This window comes from Trifolium pratense, linkage group LG2 (genome assembly GCF_020283565.1).
Source record: "Trifolium pratense cultivar HEN17-A07 linkage group LG2, ARS_RC_1.1, whole genome shotgun sequence".
Lineage (NCBI taxonomy): Eukaryota > Viridiplantae > Streptophyta > Magnoliopsida > Fabales > Fabaceae > Trifolium > Trifolium pratense.
This window is the reverse complement of record NC_060060.1, coordinates 47,138,688-47,160,149: the sequence shown is the minus strand read 5'-3', so window position 1 is coordinate 47,160,149 and position 21,462 is coordinate 47,138,688. Positions and strand designations below refer to the sequence as shown.

At 35.6% G+C, this 21,462-nt stretch overlaps 2 protein-coding genes across 2 annotated transcripts; one reads left to right on the top strand and one right to left on the bottom strand.

Annotated features, from left to right (window-relative positions):
• Nucleotides 1–459: 459 nt before the first annotated feature.
• Nucleotides 460–13,763, top strand: LOC123904811. Its single transcript, XM_045954422.1, has 8 exons — nucleotides 460–755; nucleotides 963–981; nucleotides 1,681–1,846; nucleotides 8,799–9,991; nucleotides 10,057–10,533; nucleotides 10,627–11,899; nucleotides 11,960–12,465; nucleotides 12,588–13,763. The coding sequence occupies exons 1-8, from the start codon at nucleotides 460–462 to the stop codon at nucleotides 13,761–13,763; spliced, it is 5,106 nt and encodes a 1,701-aa protein (XP_045810378.1).
• A 214-nt stretch (nucleotides 13,764–13,977) lies between these two features.
• LOC123905933 (putative pentatricopeptide repeat-containing protein At1g12700, mitochondrial) lies at nucleotides 13,978–15,925 on the bottom strand. The gene has a single exon (XM_045955741.1). It carries the CDS (start codon nucleotides 15,802–15,804, stop codon nucleotides 14,173–14,175), a length of 1,632 nt encoding a protein of 543 aa, XP_045811697.1. The 5' UTR covers nucleotides 15,805–15,925; the 3' UTR covers nucleotides 13,978–14,172.
• Nucleotides 15,926–21,462: the final 5,537 nt, after the last annotated feature.

Sequence of the window (21,462 nt, the reverse complement as noted above, 5' to 3'; positions counted from 1 at the left end):
CACATCCTCAATCTTTCATTTTATTTCAACTATTTAGTTTTAAAAATATGAAAATAAATAAATTATAATATTTTGAAATAAAGGAATAAATAAAAACTGATTAGGAATCTAAATTCCCAAATCGAATTCAACCCTCCTTATTGACAACTATTGCTCATGAATTAGTAAAGACAACTATTGCTATTGCTTAGCAAAAAAAAAAAAAAAACTATTGCGATTGCTTAGAAAAAAAATCCGATCAAAATCAAACATTTAATTTTTTTTTTTTATAGAATTTTTTTATTTTTTTTGTCAAAAAAATAATATTATTATAAAATATAAATTGTATTTTATGACATTAAACCCTAGTTTTTGTTAATAAATACTAAGATAAATCACCAAAAAAATAAAACATATCCCATTCCCACCGCAAAAACAAAGAAGCTGCTGCGAGCTGAGAACAGTGTGAAGAAGGAAGCTATGGAAAATCAGATGCACAGCAAGCAACCTCAATGCCGATGGGAGATGGAAACTGCACCAAATTCTGAAATGATCGGAAATGATACCGAGAAGGAGAGATCTAAGCTTATAGATCTTGCTTCAGCTGCTATGGATCAACTCATCAAGTTGGCAGAACCAGATTCCCATCTCTGGATCAAGAGTCCAGAGAGTGGGAAGGAAATGCTTAACCGCGACGAGTATGAAAAGATTCGTTCTCCTTTTAATACTCCGAAACCAAATGGATTTGTAACTGAAGCTACAAAAAAGATTGTGCGGTATGGAATTTAACTGTCTTGATTTTATATTAAGTTTAACTAATTATTTTTGAGATTTATTTTAAATTATGATTTATGATTGACGTGATTGTTTGTTTGTGTGAATATATAGAATCGATTGGGGGAGATGTTTTCTACTATGATGATTGCTGAAGCTGAAACATTGGATTGGATGTAATATCTATCTAATGGAATTGATGGAACCAGAAATGGATCTATGCAACTGGTATATATGTTTCTGATCTTCATTGTATTAATTTGCTTGATTATTATTTATGACTTCACGACACGTGACACTCTTTTCTCACAAAACTACTTATCTTTCTCACACCCGCACACTTGCGGAGACAAACATGTATCTTGAACTTTCATTATGAATCAAATCTTTGTTCCACCTTTTTAAATAACTAACCCTAGCTAGCTAGCTATATCACTGAATATCATTATTTTCCTTAATTTCTTCAATCAGCAATAAATCAAATGAGATACTAGTATATATATATGCACAACAATCAATAAATCCATTTTTTAAATTTTTTTTAAATTAAATGGTTTAAGCATTTTACATTTTAATTAATGCAGAGGATACTTGATAGTTTTTTTTTTTTTTTTTTTTTTTTTTTTTTTTTTTTTGAAAAGAACTTGATAGTTGTTTTTGAATCATCCAAAGTTCTATTTTAATATGATAACTTCAAAGTTTACATAGTTTTAATGTTTCTGTTTGGTTTGGCATCTTAGTAGTATTTTGTACGTGCATAAAAACTTACAATACAATTGCTTATATAATATATAACTATGTTGTGTATTCTTTTGAAATTTGTTTCATTTTGTACTTTCTACTCAATCTTTTCAACAGAGCTCTTTTGAAATGTGTATCATAGGTAATAAACAAAATTGACTGAAGCTAATTTAAAAAATGTTGCAGATTACATATGGGTGGATCATTCTCAATATGATGAGAGTGCTGTCCACCGGTCCAATGGTTAACTCCGGCATCGTATATGGTGCTCATAGATGGGTTACAACTCTCAAGAGGCTCTCTGAATCTCTTGCCGTCCCAATGTCTGTCGTACCATCTGATGACCCTACAGGTATATATGCAACTTTGTAATTTCACTTAACACCTATAAAGCTCATATATGACACGTCGACACTGATAATAATTGAATGTAGAGTGTGTTGGTGACATGTTGGTGTAGGACACTGACACATGTCACACATCAAACACGCATTCAATCTAAAGTGTTTGTGCTATTGCTTAACACTTTTTGATGCGTATGTTTATTTTCCGGTCATCAGCCCATCTGGCTAGAGAGGCATGTTAATGCTCGCGCGGTGGATGTCTGATTGCTTCGGTTCCGGAGTTTGTTTTTCGTCGGCTTGCAAGTGGGACATCCTTCACATTAGTAACACGGGCGACAACGACATGAGTAAGAATAAAAGATAACTGCACTACAATAATTGAGTATCGACAATTATACCTTGATCGAATGAAAATCTCATGTGTTATAGAGGTATGGATTCAGTTAGACCCAAAATAAATATTAAAATGGTATGATATCATAACATTATATCCATTCAATGCAAATATTGTAAGTGTTAAATTCACGCCCCTTTCATTTTAATTTTATCCCCTTCGCATTTAAGTAGTGAATATTGTAAATATGCAAATTTTGAAAACATATAGTCTGCAACTTAACTTGCAATAAACATAGTTCACACTATAAATAACGAACTTTATAAAAATATAACAGTTGTGCCCTCATGCTTCATGAGGGTGAGGCGATAATGCAAACTATGTTCGTAAGTTAAGTTGTGAAAGAGATATTTTTAAAAACTCGTAGGATGAACTAGAAAATATAAGGGAAGCGAAAATATATTCTCCAAGAATCAACCTAGACACCGATATTGTTGTGGCTCATTTTTCATCTTGAGGCCGCGAGAAAAGAAACAAAATATGATAAATATGAGAGGGTATATTATATACTTGGGGGGAGTCTCAAAGACCTTGTAATTATTATTCCAAAAAAATACAAGTTTAACAATAAACACCGCACCCAAGTATTAAACCATTAATACATAAAATTTTAGATTTAAATTTTATTGATTTGAATGTAACTAAAAAAACACACCCAAATAACTAAAAAAAAATAAAAAAAATTGAGTCATGCGACAAACATAAACCAACCTACCACACATGTAAGAAACCCAAGATACTTCACCAAAAAAAAAACCAAGAGACAACAACATCATAAATGAGTTTTCAACAACCAAAAATAATTCCCGTGAAAAATCAGAAAGTGAGATAAACATAGATATAACACAAGGGGTTGGATACATTAAAAAAAACATTGCATTAGATCTCATTTATCATATATACAACAAAGTAAAATATTTGACGCACCTTCGAGATATTAATTCGATCTAGCAGACCACGTACAAACAAGGGAGATATTGTTGGCTTTGATTGATGGCTGAGAGAAGATGTAGGGCCAGCTTTGATCTAGGGTTTAGAGTTCGGCAGCGAAGGGTAATGAGAAAGGGGTTGAGTGACTTCTGAAATTAAAGGACTAAATCTTTTTAGGGTATTCCACCTTTTTATTAACGAATATTAATAAATAAAAAACAAATATATATATATATATATGGGTCTAAGTTAGCAAGGTGCACCTTTTCAGTTGGACCAAAATACCCATTCTTTTTAATTAATTAACCAAATTACCATTAATAGACGCAGATCCAGTGTCGCGCGCGTACCGCAGGACCATGGTTACAGGCCGTTGATTTCCATCAGACAGCCAAGATCTGATCTCATCAAGACTGTCTGATCAATCAGACAGCCCAGATCATCCAAATCCATCAGATTCCAGCGCGTGCACCACACTGGATTACACCCTGGAGAGAGAAGAATCTACTTTTTAAAAGCAGGACACGTGTCGCTGTCTGATTGGCTGGGCGTGATTTTTTTCCATTTAATACTTTGAACTCAATTATTTCGTTGTAAATTAATTTTTTATTTTTTATTTTTTATACCAAAATTCATAATTTTTTTTTCTCTACAAATAGAGACTTGGTTCGTTTGATTTGGACACAGAAAAAAAAACCCCAATTTTTCAACAATTGAGAACGCGATTCTTAGGGAATAGTTGGCGGAAGAGAATGCTATGAATAAAGAGAATGAATGAATAGAAATAGAAATAGAAATTTGGGGTTAAATGAAAATTAGGGTTCAATTTCCCTATTTTGAAATTTTAATTTTAATCTGAAAAAATTAACAATTTTTAATATTTAGTATTTAAATTATAAAAAAAAAAGTATTTAAAAAAATTGTCACCCCTAATTAGAGCTGTCAAATAGGCTGCCCCGGCCAGTGGGCCAGACAATATGGGCTAGCCTGGCTCGGCCCGGATATTATTGTGCTACACATTTATGAGTCTGGCCAGCCTGTGTGGGCCACGTGGGCTAATGGGTCTGGCCCGACCCATTTTATTTTATTTTTTCTCATTTATTCGATCTTTTTTTACATGATTTTGATGTATTAGTTCCTCATAATTATCAATTTTATTGAAATATAATTTTATGCAAGTGTAAATAATTTTTACATCAGCACTAAATATCAATTAAACTCAAGTTTGATTCTTATAAAAGAAATAAAATCAAATTAATAAATTATAAACTAAGTTTTCTAAAGAGTTTTAGGTAAATATGATCCTTTTTATTATGTTTACACATTTAACTATATTTTTCATAATAAATTTTCAATTAGATGATAATTTTTTATGTTTTAATCGATATTATTTTTACAAAAATGACATAAATTTTTTGTTAACGGGTCGTCCCGAAGCCCACTGGGCTAGCCCGGCCCAGCCCAATTTTCATTTGGGCTACGTGGGCATGGGCCAAAAATGTCCGGTTTCAATTGGGCTAGGTTTTTTTAGGCATGATCCGCCCAAACCCGTGGCCTAATCGGTCGGTCCATCAACCCGACCCATTTTTGACAGCTCTACCCCTAATTGCACCTTGTTTATCTAGTTTTTCTATCTTTGTCTTGTCTAGGTGTTAAATTATTTGAAAAATGAAAATTTATTGATCAATGAAATTTTAAATGCAGTAACAAAGTTTTAATTTAACTCGTTAAAACTGATTTGCTCTATCGGTCACCCGTATGACCCGGCACCCAAACAAACTAGAGATGTAGACGGTTGGATTGGATCCAAATTAAGATGATGCAGTTTTTAAGAGTTTAGCAATTTTTGTATAGTAAAAAAAAAGGGTTTAACAATTTTTGACCCAAAACCCAATCAAATTCGTCCAATGCTCGGCCCTAATTTTATCTCTTGTTCTATAAAATTTTACTTTGTTTCTCATTAGTCCCTATGAATCGATATTTTTTATTACGACGATAATCTCTTATTAGTGACAAGCTATCATTACTCATATTAGGGAGCAGATCCTCTCCCGTGTCCAGTATGTGCATTTAAATTTGGATCACATACTATGAGTTTGAGTGACACCAGATACTATGAGTTCGGGTTTGAGATTATTCAAACTTGCACCCGAAACCCGTAATCACGATGTTAAATTACTTATTATCCCTATGTATATATAAGTGTATAAATATTCTATGTTTTATACAAAGTTTGTAACTTTTATAAAAAAAATTAGTACATAGCTTCAATTTGTTGTACAGCATTTTATTTACAATTTTATAGTTTTTTTGTTGCAAAAAAATATTTGAATGTTGGAATCTTGTCATGAAAAGGGAAAAGGTCAATGAATTTGGGCCGAGTTCGAGTCGGGATCGGGCAAGTAATTAATTTTGCGTGTTCTTGCTGCGGGTTCGGATTTGGGTAGAAAAATTCGAACCCAACAGGTGTGGGTGTGAGTTTTGTTTTGCCACCCGAACAGCCTTAGAGTTCGGGTTGTGGTTTTGGAAGCGGGTTTGGGAAGGGTAAAACCCGCACCCGACCCTACCTGTTGCCATCCCTATTTGAAGAAGGTGAGATGAGTTTTCAAATTGTAGTGGTGGCAAGGTAAAAAAGTTTAGCGGCGCGCAACTTGTTGTCCGCCTACCTTTCATTCATGTGTAATTATTTTGGATATACCGTCTCCGACTTTATTTATAAGCAAAAGTCAACAAAATAGTTTGGCCTCAAATATAAGCAAAAGTAAGTTTACTAAATGCTATCATTCCAAAAGTACCCATAATTAGTTGTTCCACTTTTTGACATTACTACAAGTCTCGATGCAAATTTAATGTATTATAATTTAGTAAAAATAACAATTTTTTTATAAACAAAGAGTATTATTATAAGGGAGTACAAGGGGTACTCAAACCCTTACAATTGACATCAAAAAGTCAAGAACTTTGAATACAAGACACCGGGTCTAAACACCAACTAGGAAATGAAATACAAGCATTACGGCCATAATGACAAGAAAACCATAGCCAAGAAAAAAGCTTAATATCCTCTAATAGAGACGACGCGTCCGGGATGACTCCTTTGAAGATAGTATTATTCTTGTATTTCCATATATTTCAAGTGGTTGCCAACCAAACTAAGTGACGAACCCGCCCCTTATCTATAACAAATTTCTTAATATGTGTGAAACAAGATTATGATTATGTCAACGTTTTTGTGTGACATAGCCACATTAATGACTAAAACGAAAATAATTTGAAATTACATGGGCAAATTGAAAGAAATTTGTTTAGGGACTAATACCCAAATTCATTAACATTACAAGGACCAAAAACACATTTTACCCTTTACATTTATTTTCATTTGAGTTTTGTTTGTAAAAATTAGGGTTAAACATGTTTTTGGTCCATATAAATATCCTAAATTTTGTTTTCGATCCATATAAATAAAGTTGAATAAATAAATATTGGGTAATTACAAACGGGCAACAAGCTATGTCGCTAACATTTTTTTAATGACAAAACTAATTTTCTTAAAAACAACATTCATAGCTCTAGGGGACACAACATTGTTATTCACATAACCTTTTGAACTCTTGCAGAAGACTCACAACCTCTGGTGAGAGGAAGCCAAAAGTGGTATAAAAGCATATTTATTGTCAGAACATATTTTCTCATGTTTGGTCACTTTACTTTAAGCAACTTTGAGGGTTGTCTGTCCCACAGTAAAAGTCTCAACTCTCAATCCAACAAGTGGCGAAACTCCAGTCAAATCCACCGATGCATGCTTTCCGCCTACCCATCCATACACCATAACATCTGCCGATCTAAGAGGTTATCGCCCTTCTTGTGGTTTGGTCAAAAACACTTTGTCACTCAAATATTTTCTGTCATTATTTTTGGTCCATGTTTTTCGGTCAACTCATTTATATCACTTAATTTAATTCTTTTTTCTACGGTCATGTTTAATACATTATATGAATCTCTCTTGCAAAAGTTTAAATTTTCTTAACAAGGGAGGAATTAAATATTACTTTTCAGTTTTTTTCGCATAAAAATTCATAAATAATTCATCATACGTTAAAAAATTCTAAATTTTTGTGGGAGGAGTTCTTATAATATTATAAACATGAATACATAAAATCATTGAAAAATGTGAAAGTACACAAAAGTTTAATTAAAAGTATGAAGTGATAGAAAATATTTGAAGAACCAAAAGTTGGTGAAATTTTTTATAGGGACTAAAAACAAAATTCGAGATATTTATAGGGAACAAAAACTTATTTAACCCTAAAAACTATAACATAACCTATGCAAAATCTGATTTCAACATAACAGAACACCACATTCATACAGGATACAATTTCTTACTATTTGAGCATTATACACATTATGTATGAGCACTCCTCTACATCACCTGCTTCATGATAGAAAGAAGAAAATAGAAAACAAGCACAAGACAAAATAATGCAATGCATACACAATATGAGCTTTACTGCAAGATTAAAGGATGGAACCAATTACTCCTTTTTAACCACAATAAAGCATTTCTAGAATCTGATTCTAATATAATGTTCGGTGTATTAACCACTCTTTTTGTTTAGTTGTATAGTGTAGTTATGAATGACTTATAATATAGCAATTACAAAATTGAAAGAAGAAAAAATGATCCAGGACAATCAATTATCAATATAATTTTCTTTCATTCTTCTGAATTTATTTGGGATCCTTTTTCAGTTCTCAATTGAAACAACTAATACACGAAGAAACAATACCTGAAAATCCATGAATCCTTCAATCTGGATCATCAGTAGAAGTTCTCTACTGTTTGAAGCAAATCTATGAAGTAGCTGAACATTTTGCTAGCTAAATAAATACACTCACATCTTTTTAAACATTAATCACTCATAGCTTTTCAATTGTACCTTCGATTGACAAAGTAAAATTCAGATTGTTGTGACTGAAATCTACCATGCTATTTGAGCTAAAGGAGTTCTGCGTGTAGATCGTAAGGATATTGTAGCTGAATATGTAGAGACTAATAAGCTCATCTGTCGTGTTAAGAAGATACAGGTGCCCAAGGGGTTTTTGAGATTCCAAGGCACCAAGTCTGGATTGGAGAAGGCCTTGACGACTAGAATGGAGTCGCATTCTATGCCAACCTTTGCGAGAAGCCAATTCAATTCAACAGCTACCATTGCAGACGCGCCATGAGTTGAAAGTTTAGATGTATGGAATCTAGTCTATTCCACAAGGGCACAGTTTCGTTATCATCATACTATCATTGAAACTGAGCTAAATGTAAACCTGATATAGGATGTAGTTATACAAAGGAATTACAGTCTCACCCTAAATTCTTATTTGACCTCTCAACAAAGCTTTAACCGATTGAATATAATTAAGTTCAACAACATAAGGCAGGTATGTTGAAGTTAATTTACGAACTAGTAATACAAATTCAACAACATAAATGAAATATAATATGGAACTGAGGTGCTTCAAAAGCTATCATTCTAATTCTTTTTAAGAACACAAGAAATTATTTCAACAGTTACAACATTCAGAATGTTAATTATAACATAACACATGATCATGATTCATGATTCATGATTCATAAAAAGAGGGCCCAAAATTTGCGAGTTGGACGAGATGGGAAAAGGAGAATTCACCCTATCAGAGAGGGGCTTGGGTGCGTTTGTATGGCGTTCCTCTTCATGCTTGGAACGAGCAATTCTTTAAGTTGTGTGTTTTTGAATGTGGAGGGTTTCTTCGAACGGATTGTTGTGCTGCTGAAAAGAATCGACTTGACTTCGCGCGGGTTCTGATCGCTACCCCTGAACTTGACTTAATCAAAAGAAGTGTGACTGTCTTGGTAGATGGCATTCAAGTGGAGATTAAGATTGTGGAGGAGTGGGGGTATGCTATGGGAGAGGATTCTTGTCTCTTTGAAGAGGATAGCGAGGCAGAATCATCTTGTGGTGAGGGTCAAGATGATCCGGAGGTTCATCGCAATATTGACATGCTAGTCAATCAAGTTAAAGAAGGACTTGAGGTGGAGGATCATAATGAATTCCAAGGCAAGCAGGATGAAGAGTTTTTAGATAAGCTTGAAGCTAATTCAGGTTCTAAGGGAGTTGGGACAAATTCAGTTTTAAGGATGGACTCTCTTGAAGTGTTTGGAAATCAAGATGATCGGGCAGAGGTGTCTTCCCCACCGGGGAATGCTTTGGTTCGTCCTTCTTTTCGGCCGCTTATTGGTAAGCGTACTAGTTCTTGTCCTCCGGAGGCGAGGCGTTCCGTTATGTCAGGGCCTTGGAGTTTGGAGTGGTTACAGGATCAGAATTATGGGGATGCGGGAGTGATTTTTTCTGCAAGTAAGAAAAGTAGAAAGGAGGTTTTTCACGGACCGAGCCTTAAGCGGAAAGTGGATCAGGATTCGAGGAGACGGAAAGCAGGAGGTGTGCTTCGTCATCCAATCCATAGTCTTAAAAAAGTGGCTAGGATGCCATGCAAGGATCGTGGTGAGGTGTTAAAGGTCTTGAAGAAAAGTGTTCGTCGGCGCAGGGGTGGAGATGGGCTTAATCGATCTTGCTCTATGAGCTGTCATGTTTCCTCCGGAGATTCAGGTTCGTTGGGGTCTGTAAACAACGATTGGATGAATTGGGTGGCTGTTCATGGTAACGACCACATGGCGGTGGATGATGTGTGGGGAATCGGGAAAGCTATCGGGGTTAAGTTCAAGGGAGACAATGTGAATATGTTCAATATTCTTTCTAGGGCGAGTAAAGGCAAGAGGAAGGCTTCAGGGTTGATGGCCGAGGCGGGGGGGTCCAGGAGGGATAATGGATGCTAGTAGTGTGTCTTTCTTTGTTGGGGTAGGGGGAGAGAGTTTTTATGAAGATTATCTCTTGGAACATTAGAGGGCTGGGAGGCCTTGAGAAAAGGAAGGAAGTACGTAAGATGGTGGGGGAGTTGAAACCCTTCATCCTGTGTATTCAAGAAACGAAGTTGCAAAATTGTGATACTTTTCTTAGCTCGACTCTTTGGGGTAGTTCCTCGCACGGTTTTTCTTATCGTCCATCGGTTGGGGCATCTGGAGGGCTTCTAACTTTGTGGGATTCTTCTGAGGTGGATGTGTGGTCGACTGAGAGCCGAGAGCATGTGTTGTGGTGTCATGGTCGGTTCTCGAAGTCAGGGGAAGAATTTTATGTGGCAAATGTCTATGCGCCCTGTGATGATGGGGCTAAGCAAGGGCTGTGGGATTCTATTTCCGCGCGGCTCCAATTGCTGGCGGGGAAGAGGGTGTGTGTGTGTGGGGACTTTAATGCGGTCAAACACATTGATGAAAGACGATCGGTTAGGGATGGACATCGTTCCTCAGATCATATCCCTTTTAATCGGTTTATTGAAGATAACACGCTGGTTGATCTTCCCCTAATTGGTCGTAAGTTTACTTGGTTCAAAGGGGATGGTCACTCGATGAGCCGACTTGATAGGTTTCTTCTTTCCGAGGAGTGGTGTTTGGATTGGCCTAACTGTAAGCAAATGGCCAAACTGAGAGGGTTGTCTGATCATTGTCCCCTGGTCTTATCTGCGAATGAGGAAGATTGGGGGCCAAGACCGTCGCGTATGCTTAAGTGCTGGAAGGATATACCTGGGTATAACTTGTTTGTCAAAGATAAGTGGAATTCGCTCCAAGTGGATGGTTGGGGTGGTTATGTTTTAAAGGAAAAACTTAAGATGATTAAGGCGGCTTTAAAAGACTGGCATAAGACTCATGCTCAGAATCTTCCTAGTCGTATAGATAATTTGAAAATCAGGCTTTCAGCTCTCGATGAGAAGGGGGGAGGGGAAGATGATCTTTCTGAGGAGGATCTCGTTGAGCTTCATGGGGTTTCGGTCGACATTCACTCGCTATCTAGGTTGCATGCTAGCATTAGTTGGCAACAATCTCGATCGTTATGGCTTAAGGAAGGGGATGCTAATTCTAAGTATTTTCATTCAGTTTTGGCGAGTCGTCGTCGAAGGAATGCTTTGTCAGTCATTCAGGTAGATGAGGTTTCGTTGGAGGGTGTTAATCCTATTAGGCAAGCGGTGTTTTCGCATTTTGAGTCTCATTTTCAGGCTCCTAATGTGGATAGGCCTGGGGTTGACGACCTTCAGTTTAAGAGGTTAGATCCGATGGAGATTGGTGGCTTAACCAAACCTTTTTCGGAGACTGAGGTGAAGCTAGCTGTGTGGGATTGCGATAGTTTTAAAAGCCCAGGCCCTGATGGTATTAATTTCGGCTTTATTAAAGATTTCTGGGCCGAGCTTCGAGGCGACGTAATGCACTTTCTCTCTGATTTCCATCGAAATGGCAAGTTGACGAAAGGTATTAACTCGACCTTCATTGCTCTGATCCCCAAAACGGATAGTCCTCAGAGGCTGAGTGACTTTCGCCCTATTTTGCTTGTCGGATGCCTCTATAAAATATTGGCGAAGGTTTTAGCTAATAGGTTGCGTCAAGTGATTGGTAGTGTTATCTCTGAGTCCCAGACTGCGTTCGTAAAGAACAGACAAATTCTAGATGGTATTCTTATAGCTAACGAGGTGGTGGATGAGGCGCGAAAGTCTAAAAAGGATCTTTTGTTGTTTAAGGTTGATTTTGAGAAAGCTTATGATTCGGTGGATTGGGGGTATCTTGATGCTGTTATGGGGAGAATGTCATTTCCGACTTTGTGGAGAAAGTGGATTAGAGAGTGTGTTTGTACGGCTACGGCTTCGGTGCTAGTTAATGGTAGTCCGACTGATGAATTCCCTCTTAGGCGAGGGCTAAGGCAGGGTGATCCGCTCTCTCCTTTCCTTTTTCTTCTAGCGGCTGAGGGCCTTAATGTGCTTATGGAAGCTATGGTGGCTCGTAACTTGTTTACAGGTTATAGTTTTGGTGGTCAGGGGTCGGTCACGGTGTCACACCTTCAATTTGCTGATGATACTCTCTTGATGGGGGTAAAAAGTTGGGCAAATGTTCGGGCTTTGCGGGCTGTTTTAGTGCTTTTTGAAACTATGTCTGGCTTGAAGGTTAATTTTAATAAAAGTATGTTGGTTGGCGTTAATATCCCTGAGTCCTGGTTGTGTGAAGCTGCGTCTTCTCTGTGTTGTAAAGTGGGAAAGATTCCTTTTCTTTATCTGGGTCTTCAAATTGGGGGTGATCCGCGTCGTTTGGTATTTTGGGAACCGATGTTGACTCGTTTAAAGAACAGATTGTCTGGGTGGAAGAGCCGCTTTTTGTCTTTTGGTGGTCGTCTGGTTCTGTTAAAGTCTGTCTTGACCTCTTTACCTGTCTATGCCCTTTCTTTCTTCAAAGCTCCCTCAGGTATTATTTCCTCTATTGAATCTATTTTCATTAAATTTTTTTGGGGGGTTGTGAGGATTCTAGGAAAATCTCTTGGGTTAGTTGGAAATCTGTTTGTTTACGTAAGGAGTATGGAGGTTTGGGGGTTAGACAGTTGCGTGAGTTCAACATAGCGTTGTTGGGTAAGTGGTGTTGGAGGATGCTGGTGGACAGAGAGGGGTTGTGGTTTAGAGTGCTGGTAGCTAGGTATGGGCTTGAGGGAGGTAGTCTGCGGGCGGATGGTCAGAGAGGGTCGGTGTGGTGGAGGGAGCTGGCGCGTATTCGGGAGGGTGTTGGTGAGCCAGGTGGTAGTTGGTTTAGGGAGCATGTTTCGAGGAGGGTGGGGGATGGGTCATATACTCTTTTTTGGACCGATCCGTGGTTGGAGGGGATTTCGTTACGGGAGCGGTTTGGACGACTTTTTGAGTTGGCGGTGACCAAATCTCGTTCGGTCGCAGAGATGTTTGCTTTGGGTTGGGGGGAAGATGGTGGGGCGTGGGAGTGGCGGAGACGGTTGTGGGCGTGGGAGGAGGAGATGTTGGGGGAGTGTCAGTCTTTACTTCTTGACATTTCTTTGCAGGATCAGGCTATTGACAGGTGGCAATGGAGACTTGACCCTGACACAGGTTATACGGTCGGGGGAGTTTATCAGCTTTTGACGTCTCAGGATTCAGTTACTTTGGATGATGCGGATAATCTTATATGGCATTCTCAGGTTCCCTTGAAGGTTTCCATCTTTGCGTGGCGATTATTGCGGGATAGGTTGCCTACGAGAGCAAACCTGGTTACTCGTGGCGTTTTGTCTACTACGGTTGCCACTTGTGTTTTTGGATGCGAAGCGGCTGAGTCGGCTCATCATTTATTTCTATCTTGTAGTATTGCTGGATCGCTTTGGGATTTAGTTCGCGCATGGATTGGCATTTCCTTGGTGGATTCCACTTCTCTGCGTGATCATTTTGTTCAGTTTACGGCTTTATCAGGTGGATCTCGGGCGAGACGGTCCTTTCTGCAGCTTGTTTGGCTCGCTTGTGTTTGGGTGTTATGGACAGAGAGAAATCATCGGTTGTTCAAGGGCTCAACGGGCACACCTCATATTTTATTGGACAAGATCAAGCTTTTCTCTTTTAGGTGGTTGAAGACGACGAACATCACGTTAGCTTTAAATTACCATAGCTGGTGGTCTAGTCCATTGATGTGTTTGGGCCTTGTATGATTTTATTTCGATTGTATTTCTCTGACTCGTTTGTAATTTTTTAGTCTTCTTTGGTACGTCTTGTGCTGGGGAGACTGTTTATGTTAATATATATCATTTTGGCTTCTTCAAAAAAATGATTCATGATTCATATATAAAGTAACAAATAAAATATGACTACACTAAATAATTCTCATTCCTTTATTTATTCATTTATAAAGGTAGATAACTCATATCAAGCAAACACATTTTTCTTATGTTTCCAACTCTTCCAAAGTGCGAAACAATAACAGGAAATACATTGCAATTGGAAAGAAAAATATAATTATGTCAAGAATAAAAAACATCAACCAATTGTAGCATTATACCATCAAACTGAACCTAAAAACACATAATAAGTAAAATGAAATCATCTTAAGTAGTATTTCTCTTACAATAAACCTCTAGCAATCATTTCACATAGAAGTTTCTCTGCTTTATCATTCTCATCCTTCTCAAAGAGAGCATAAATAATGGTTTCATAAGTTATAGCATTAGGAATACAACCATTGTCTTCCATTTTTGACATCAAGACGATAGCTTCATCAAATAAGCCCTCTAAACAAAGACCATTGATCATAATAGTATATGTCCAAACATTTACATTGTAGCCTTTAATCAAAAGATCATGAAAAATCACTTGTGCGTCCAGAAATCTCCCTTGTTTGCAAAGTCCATCCATGAGTATATTGTATGTGCGCATATCTGGTTGAATGCCTTTGTCTTTAATTTTCTTGACCAATGCAATTGCCTTATCAACATGACAGTTTTTACATAAAGCATGTAATAAAGAATTGTAAGTGATTACATTGGCAGGTTGACCCCTATCTTGCATCTCATCAAGAAGCTCCCAAGCATGAGAGATTCTCCCTGATTTGCACAAACCATCAATAAGAGAACTGTAAGTTACTCTATCAGGAATAATCTTCTTGTTTTGCATTTCTTGAAATAGATTCATGGCTTCATCCATCATTTTAATCTTACACAACCCATTAATCATGACATTATAGCAACAAACATTAGGAATCACTCCTCTTTGAACCATGGTGTTGAATATAACTTTGGCCTTGTTGACTTCATTAACTAGGCAATACCCATCTAGAAATGAAGTATAAGTAACAACATTTGGTTTGATACCTTGTTTCACCATAACAGCTAACACATTTTTAGCTTCTTTGACATTTCCTTCCTTGCATAAAGCATCGAGCAATATACTAAAGATATAAACATCTCCATTGAGTTTTCTGAATACAAACATTTCATTTAAAAGTCCAATTGCTTCTTTTAATTGACCAACTATGCAAAATCCATATATCAGAGAAGTGTAAGTAATAACATCAGGAGAAATGCCCTTTACAATCATTTCAGAATATAAATCCTTAGCATCTATTAAAAGCTTATCTTTACACAAACTATCAATAATTGTGCTGTATATTACCACATCAGGTTTGACCAATTTCCCTTCGATTCGTCTTAGAACTTGCAAGGCAGCCCTTGTTTCTCCAATTTTACAGAGTCCATTGATCAAGGTCCCGTAGCTAACTTGATCGAGGTGAAATCCATGTGCAAGCACATGGTCGTGAAAATGCAGAGCTTCTTTCACCTTATCGTTGAAACACAGACCTTTGATAAGAGTATTTAAGGTTATGACATCAGGCTGATAACCCAACTTGAGAATCTTAGCCAATATAGAAAAGGCAAAAGTCATATGACCGACGTGGCAGTAACAATTGATCAATATATTGAAAGTAACAACATTAGGCATAATTCCATTGAATTGTAATTGGTTAGAAAGTGAAATAGCAGTGGGGTAATGTTTCATCTTAACAAGGGAAGTTAAAATCTTGCAAAATTGTACAATGGATGGGGTTGGATTCATACTGAGCATGTAATGGAATGAAGAAACAGCATTATTACCAGCATCAATATTATTGTGATTGAATCGAGAATGAAGGAAAGTGGAAGTTGTGACATGAGAACGAAGTAAAACTAACCTTGAGAGTGAGAACGACATGGACAACATTGTTGGTTGGTTGATCTATTATTATGTTGTTACTTGTTAGGTTTTCGGAACAACAAAATGCAAACCCTTCAGAAAAACAAAAACGCAAAGTACAATGGAATTCTAATGTTTTCTTTATACTTTAAATCAATGTTTTAAGAACCGGACCGGAGGTCGAACCGTTGTGACAACTGGTTCAAGGGTCAACCGGTCGGATCGGTTCAACCGTTATTGAACCGTTTATATTGAACCGTTCATATAATTTTTTCACGTGTTTGAGTCTATGGTTGGAAAGGAAAGATTTTTGATTTTTTAACCTTTCAATTTCAATCCATCGTGTTGTCAAAATAAAAAACCTTTCAATCCATCGTTTTTTTTTATTAAAAAATCAGTTTTTTTTTTAGTGAGAGAAAAACCGGCCGGTTTTTCCGGTTCACCGGTTTTCCCGGTTCACACCGGTTTTTGACCGGTTCCACTGACTAGCGGTTCTTGCTAGTCGTCCGGACCGCCGAGGGCACCGGTTCGTGGTCGGACCGGCCGGTCCGGTTCGGTTTTTAAAACATTGCTTTAAATTTGCAGCACATACATGGAGGTAAAACTGGTGAGAACTTGATTGTGGTGGTCGGAGCCGAGGTAGAAGCTGTTGTCGGAGCTGATGACGGTGGTCAGGTGACGGCTGGCTTCGACAGCAGTAGCTGGTTAAACTGACCCAAACGGAAATGCTTCTCAACGTGCAGTTTAATTCACCTTTTCCTCTTTTTCTCCAGTCTCTCCTCATACATCGATGACTAAGATGTTACTATTTCTCTCGAGTAATTGAGAGAATTCATTCTCCTTATTTTCTATATCTTCAGAAAGTTTGACACTCTTTAAACATTCCAAGATAATCTTTTTTATTGGTTAAAATTTATAACGGTCATAAAATTTATATGGGACTCGTATGAATTTCAACCAATAAAAGAGTATATTTAAATGTGTGTGTTAAAAAGTGTGTTTTGAGCATTATTCTATTTTTTTATTATGCTGATGTTGAAGTTGTACCAGTCGGCCCCCTCTTTTAGACGATCCTGACACTGCCACCTTACGATCTTATCGGGCTGACGATCTTATCGGGCTGTTACAGATGCTCCTTGTTAGATATATACTTCAATAATTTAGACATTAAATAGCTGTATAATAATAATATACTTAGCAGTTAGCAGACCTAAATGACATTATTATAATCAAATGTCAAAATATTTGAAGGAATGTTAAATGCTATGCTTTGTTTTCCCTTAACCAAAGGAAGCATGCATTTTGTCTCCTTTCACAATTTGGTTTATTTTTCAACAATGGTATAGCAACCAACTTCTATGTTTTGTGTTGGACTATAATGAGATGATCTTATTGTTATTTCTATATTTTGAGGTGCCTGCTGAAGCAATGATCATTATTTTTTCTATTGGTTGTACTGTTAGGTAAGTGTTACTATTCTGAAGAGGTGGCATAAAGGTCCTTTCAAGTTCATTTTCTTTCTAGTCTAGGCGATGTATAATCCTATGACGTTTTCTCTCCCGACCCCAGGGTTTTTTTTATACCCCCTAAAATTCTATTTTGCCCTTCGTATTTTGAAAAAATTTGGCCAACTTATTTCGGTTTCTACAACCCGAAATTTTTAAACATGGAAAAATAATTCTGGTTTATATAAACCGAAATAACATCAGTGTTAAGAAAAGAAGAAAGATTTATGTGAAAATTCGTGTAGAGCTATCTGTGGTAAATTTAGCATATCTCTCTAAATATAAGTCGTATGCTAATGATTTTTAATCTAGTGTAAAGAAGACAAAATTTACTACAGGATTGACACCGGAATTGTTAAATTTCATTAAGTATAGTATGAGAAAATCTATCTACAAGTTTGAGAAAAGTTTCTGCCCTATTTCTGTACCAGTACCCATTATTTGCTTAAACTGAACCAATTGAATAGTTAACCCTCAAAACAAAAATTATATTTGTAATCTTGACACCCTATGCTTTCCAACGAGTGGATGTTTACTCAAATCGGACATCGTTTAGTATTTCAAATAAATTGTGGAAGTTGAGGGTCTGATGCTGAATTTATGCAGGAAATCTGGAACGCAGACGAAACACAAAATTTGGAACACAAAATTTCGGTTTTTATTAACCGAAATTTTTTAGCATGACAAAAAAATTAGGTTCGTACAAACCGAAGTACCCCCAAGGACAAAAACAGAAATTCAGGGGTAGAAAAAAAAAGGCAGGGGATCGGGCGAAAAAACATATAATCCTCTAGATCAATTAGATTCCTCTAGTTCACTTTCTTTCAAGTGTATCTTCTGGCCATTAGGTCCATTTTCTGCATAATCAGGTCCTAAAGCTAGCTAGCCAAAGCTGCAAGATAGACCTTTATTCCTAATATTAATATGGCTTAATTAGTATTTTGGTCCCTTAAAGAAATTTTTGGTTTCACATTAGTCCCTTATTGAATAAAAGTTTCGCTTAGGTCCCTTAAAGATGTCACTGTTTTTCAAATTAGTCGTTTCCGTTAATTTATCAACCCCAAATGTATTAGGTGGACCAACATTATAGGTGGTCCACCATATACCTCAATAATTTTTTTAATCTTAACCATCAGATCTTTTTGAAAAGAAAGAAACCATTAGATTTTGCATGTCCACCAGAACTAACAATGCACCATCACCAACTAGTTTTTATTTCTATTTCTTCATCTTCTTCCTCATTCCTTCATAACTCCTTCATCATGTTCTTCATAACTTCATCCTTTAAACCCAGAATTTCTAAAAAATTAATCCAAAATTGCAAAAATCTTAAATTCATTTTTTTTCTCTTCACTTCAAGGAAAAAGGAAATCAAGTTCTAGATCTAAAACATAACCACTCCCACCAAGTTTATTAATTAGATTCATACAGATGTGATCTTTGTGGTTTTTAATTCCGTGGTTTTGATAGTTTTAAAAATCAAAGCTTCAGTCACCAAGCATGTTAGATTTATCCAGATTTGATGTTTGTGGTTTTTAATTTCATGGTTTTGTTGGCTTTAAAAATCAAAGTTTCATTCACCCTAAATTATCAAATCAAAAGGGTTGATGAATTGAGGGATTTTGAGTTCTGGGTATTGAAGATTTTGAAGAGATTCAAAAGAAGGGGGTGATGGTGAAGATGAAGCTCACCATGTGAATATGCAGGTTGGTGATTGTGAAAAACGTTTGCTTTTTGTTATTGGTTTTTGGCACTAGTTCTTCTATGGTGATGAAGAAGAATAAGGAAGAAGATGAAAATAAAAGGAGAAAAAGTTAGGTGTGGTTGGCTGGCTCTTAGATACCATATACTTTACATGATTCGATGGTTAAGATTTTCACAAAATAATCAAATGGTTAAAATTTTAAATTTTATTGAGGTCTACGGTAGACCATAATGTATATTGGTTCATCTATTAATAGTTAACGTTTCTTTGGAAAAAATGGACGGAAGGGACCAAAACGACTGACGGATATGTCTTTAAGGGACCAATCCAAAACTTTTTTTCTTTAAGGGACCATTATGAAGCCTTACTTTTTTTTCTTTTTCCAACGACTGACGAATATGTCTTTAAGGGACCATTATGAAGCCTTACTTTCTCTTGAACTCAACTAGATCAGTTAATACTTGTTCAAAAAAAAAAAACTAGATCAGTTAATAAACACCCTTATAAGTTTGTTCAGCACAGAAACAAACATGTGCAAAATAACATATTTTTGTAACTTTTTTGTAATATCCCAGAAAAATTAAAATAACTAATTAGTACCTAATAATTGTTTTAGTACTTTAAATTAAGATTTGAAGCTTAAGAGTAAGTAAAATAGAAATCAATGGTAGTAATGACAGACAAATATTTTATGAAAGCTAAGAAAGGGTAATGTAGAATGGTATATTTGTAATTAACTAGAAGCTCAAGGGGTAAAATTTTAAGGGGTCATATATATATAAATCTCATACCAATATTCCTAACCCTAATTGTATTAACCAATGCTTTTAAATCATTTTCCTTAAAAAATAAATAATAAAAAAATTAACAATTGTAATTTTTTTTTATTTAGCCACATGTCACATTACTTCTAATAATTTGTCATATACCACGTTTAATTTCAAGCATTCATATGTCTTTTCATTTCATATCTATTCATACACCATTATCATTTTCATATGCCCAATTTAATTACCAAGAAATCTAATGGTTTCCAATGAAAAGTTTTTTTTTTAAGCGATGAAAAGTTGTACAAATTTAATTTCATATAAGCACCTATCTTTCCGGCGGACATTATAAATATTTTTCTATTTCTTTTGTTTCTTTTTCAATTCTTTCCACCACCCGAGTCATTTGGAAGGAATTGATTTTCTTCTTTACCTATGCTTTTTTTTTATCTTCCATTCACATTCACCACTTCAACTTTCTTATTTTTTCATTTTGTTCTTTTTTAACGTGCTTGCACATGATATTAGGTAATAGTTCATCATTTTAACTATTTTTGTTTCCTCCCATAATTACTTGCATTCAACATATTTGCAGCAGTAGGTTTAATTCATATGCTTTGAATATCTATAAAATCTTTTGTTTTGTAGATATACTAATTTACATTGGTTGATCTAACAAATACTTTATTTTAATTTTTGTCCAGGTAGATGTTGCTATCATCATGAAAGTAGGATTTGGTGTGATTGTTTATATATTTAAAATGTAATACTACTATTATGCATATGTCTTTATATATGCTACTATAATTCCTAGATAGTTCTCCTACTATCCATCTTAACCCTAATCCACATCACCCACTTACATCCAATTAAATCACACAATAATGCCACATCACTTCCTTATATTATATCATTTTCATCTCTATTTTTTTTTTGTTTCCACATCATTTCCTTATATTATATCATTCTCATCTCTATTTTTTTTTTTATATTATATCAATCTCATAATAAATAATAAAGAATTATGTTTCTCCAATTATCCAAAAATTGATGTCACAAGATGTTACAATTTTCTACATTATTATTGAATTATACCTCTCCAATTATCCAAAAATTGATGTCACAAGATGTTACACTTTTCTACATTATTATAACATTTCTTAGTGACAATGAAGATGAACATAGTTGGATTCTCTTTCAACATTTATCCCATTTAAATGTCAACCGTTTTCATAGAAACAACAAAGAGTTTATAATTTAGTTACACAAAACAATACGAAGAGTGTATACATTATTGACTTAATTACATTATAATTTTAGAGAAGAGTGAAGGTTATGCAAAAAGTTAGGTTATGGGATTGAAATATATAATAACCATTATCATTATCATATTTCATTCAATTTTAGTGTGTCGCCTATGCGTTGCACTATTGCATTGGCTGGCGCACCCCACACAAAAAAAAATTCATTCAATTTTGATGGTCCGTACTCATTCTCTATACATATAGGTATATATATTGGTTGGAGGAAGTGATAAGTACATCACTTTTATATTATTATTATTATTATTATTATTATTATTATTATTTTCATTTTATAATACTTATTGTTACAATTTATACGAATAATTTTTCAACATTATAATATAAAATACCACATAACACCTGTGCATCGCACGGGTGTGGGACTAGAGAATGTAATTCTCCAT